The sequence below is a fragment of the Talpa occidentalis genome, unplaced genomic scaffold, assembly GCF_014898055.3.
Source record: "Talpa occidentalis isolate TD23 unplaced genomic scaffold, MPIMG_talOcc4v2.1, whole genome shotgun sequence".
NCBI classification, from domain to species: Eukaryota; Metazoa; Chordata; class Mammalia; order Eulipotyphla; family Talpidae; genus Talpa; species Talpa occidentalis.
Genome location: NW_026555331.1, coordinates 44729652 through 44732775, shown reverse-complemented (window position 1 = coordinate 44732775; position 3124 = coordinate 44729652). Strand labels below are relative to the sequence as shown.

Here is a 3124-nt window from a genome sequence, read left to right as displayed (position 1 = left end):
ATGGGAAATAAACATCCTGTTTGAAGAATTCTAGGTGGAAAGAAATTATTATTTTTTTTTTAAATTTTTTTTTATAGAGGCATGTTTTTATTTATTTATTTATTTATTTGTTTGTTTGTTTGTTTGTTTGTTTGTTTGTTTTGTTTGTTTATACATGCACTGGGTACAGTCAGAAGCGCGGGAGGGTGAGAGAATTCACCAGAGCCAGAGCGGGAGGCAGAGCAGGCAGAAGGACCGAAGTACACTGCTGAGGGGAGCAGCGGGCGGCAGGAGAGGTCTGCGCGCCATGTGGGACCCTCCTCCGGTGGCCGGGGAGCAGCTGGGGATCGAACTGGCGCCGCAGAGGCTGCGGGAAGCTTCGCAACCCAGCGCTCAACCGCTGCGCCACTGGGGAGGCCCAGAAAGAAATTAATGTAGTCAATTTCAACTCATGCTGAGCTGACTTAATTTTTTCATTGACTTGTTTGATGTCATTCTTCTACGTCAAGTGTGTTTAATTCTTCTTCTAGTTCATCCAAATCTTCCCCAGTGAAAAGATTTTCATCAACAGGAACAGCATCAATGACTCCATTTTCCTGTCCCTCCCCTTCGTTGTCCTCTTCCAAATCACTTCTTTCACCATTTTCAGCCCTACCACCAGAAGCTTCACTTAATTTGTTTTCATCCTTTTCTGAAGTATATGTGCTGAATCTTTCAAGACTGGCTACAGTAATACCTGTCTCATCTACAGCTCTTGGGATGTACAGGCTTAAATCTATGTCATTTACGTTCACTGAATCATCAGCCTCATCACCACCTGTTCCCTGGGTGTAACGGGTATCATTTGCTTCCTCATCATCATCATCAACCAGTTCAGGTCGAAATTCAAACACCTCACGACCACTGATCACTAGAGCTTTCCCTGCTTTGAAGTCTGCTTTCCTTCTTTCCATATCTTGCTCAAGTTTATCAATCTTTTCTTGTCTTTTCCTTTTTTTCCATGCAAGAAAAGATTCTAGGGTGAGTTTGGTTACATTTGGCCCTAGGGCAGAACGCTCTCTTTCAATTAGATCTTCTAATGAAATTTCATCTTCTTTCTCTTCTTTCTTTTTATCCTTTTTCAACACAAATCCAGGAGGAAGTGCATGCCGATACATGCAAATATCACCCCCTCCAGGGCATACCCAAAACCAGCCATATTTATTGTTTTCAATAGCTTCAAGAAAATGTTTGCACACTATTTGAGTTTTTGGTTTTTTCTTTTCCGCCTCACCGTGCTTCTTGTTCACTACTTCTTCCAGTTTTTTCTCATCCCAATTATCCATAGTATCTTTTTCAAGTTCTTCATCTCTTGCATCAATGTAAACACTTTGCTTTTCACACTTTCTCTCCAGAGTCAAGTCATGAGAAAACTTACACTTATCTCCTTTAATACACTGTCCCTGCTTGAAAAACGCACACACCACAGATTTGGGATCTGCACCTTTACTTATTTTTTGAGCAGCAACTACAGGTTTGAATAGCTTGTTTAACTCTTGTAATTCTTTCTTCTTATCATCTTTCTTCAATTTCTTTTCAGCTTCACTTTGTGCTACCTGACGAGGATTTTGTTGACCAAATTTAACTTGATGAGTAACAGCCTTGATAAACTTCTGTTGCTTTGCTCCTTTCTTATTCTTGAGGCCAAAGGTTTTGTCTTGGATAATCTTCTTTTTCTGCTCCGCCTTTTTGCTGCCCCCGGCCTGAGCCTGTTTCTTGGGGGGCATCGCGGAGACAGGTGGCACCGGCCAGGCTTAAGCGCAGCTGGACACCGTCAGGGGAAGCTGGCCCCTGGCAGGAGGTGCAGGAAGGCGCGGGCCGCGTCGCCGCCGCACCACGGGAAAGCCAGTTGCTCACTCGCCGCCGAAATGCGGCCTTTGCCACAGGTCGCTGTCTCATCTGTGGATAATTATAGTCACTTCTTTTCCAACCTGGACTGAAAACTGTGCTAAGTGAAAGAAGTCAGTCATAAAAGGATACATATTGATATTGATATAATTGATATGAAATGACCAGAATAGGCACTTCCACAGAAAAAGAAAATAGATTAGGGTTCACAGTGGATAGGGAGGTAGGGAAATTGGGACTGTTAGTCATGACAGGGGACCTTTGGTATGATAGAAATGTTTTTGCATTTAGGTGGTGGAGCTAGCTGCATGATGCAGTGAATATGCTAAAAACTACTGAATTGTATACACTTTGAATCAATGAACTTTATATGTATTAAATCTCAATGAGAAAAGAAAAATGTATACCGAGAAAAGCTATGTAGGGAAAAAGTGTGGCAGTGTTTCAGACAGTTAATTGATATTAGTTCTAATAAAATTATAATTCCATGTTTCTGAATATTTGTGGTGCTACTCAGCTTTTTATTATTTGCAATTTTCTGTGGTTTCTTCTCTTACTTTAAATGACTTGATCCCTATTTTGTAGTTACTTATTTTGAATTTTCTTCTCTAGAGGGCTCTTAAAGTTGAAACATCTCTCACAAAATCTGAGTGTACCCTAAGTGTTCTGGATCTATTGTCAAAGTGTGTGTGAAGGGATTGTGGGTGGGGCAGGGAAAGAAGGGTGTTACCATACCAACAAGCAACTGTTGTCAGACACCAATTGTGTGTTCTTCAATTCAGTGCAACTCTGACAGTTTTTACCTGGAGATTCCAAAGATTAAAGGACTCCCTGTACACCTCCCTATGAACCAAATGTCAGTCACAAGTCCAGATTGTCACCTGTGCTTCTGCCCATGTGGCTATAGATTAGAAAGTCTAACAACCTCCCTCCTTGGATTCATGGAATTTTCTAGAGTGGTTCACAGAACTCAGAGAAACATTTTACTTATCAGACTACAGGTTTATTATGAAAGGATATGACACAGGCACAGCCAGATGGGAGAGAAGCCTTGGGTGCTCCATTTGGAAAGAGGCTTTGAGCATATATGCTCACTCTAATCTTTCCAAATCTCCAGGTGTTCACCAACCTGGAAGATTCCCAAGCCCCATATTTTTGAGGTTTTATGGCGGCTTCACCATAAAGATTAAATAATTGCCTATTGGTGACTGAACTCAATCTCTAGTTTCTCTCCCCTATTTGGAGGTCAGGGGTGGGA

General features: G+C 41.7%; 1 protein-coding gene across 1 annotated transcript; it reads right to left on the bottom strand.

Moving 5' to 3' along the window:
- Window positions 1–453: 453 nt before the first annotated feature.
- LOC119239863 (zinc finger CCCH domain-containing protein 15-like) lies at window positions 454–1856 on the bottom strand. Its single transcript, XM_037504285.2, has one exon. The coding sequence runs from the start codon at window positions 1743–1745 to the stop codon at window positions 471–473; it is 1275 nt and encodes a 424-aa protein (XP_037360182.1). The 5' UTR covers window positions 1746–1856; the 3' UTR covers window positions 454–470.
- Between the last annotated feature and the right edge of the window lie 1268 nt (window positions 1857–3124).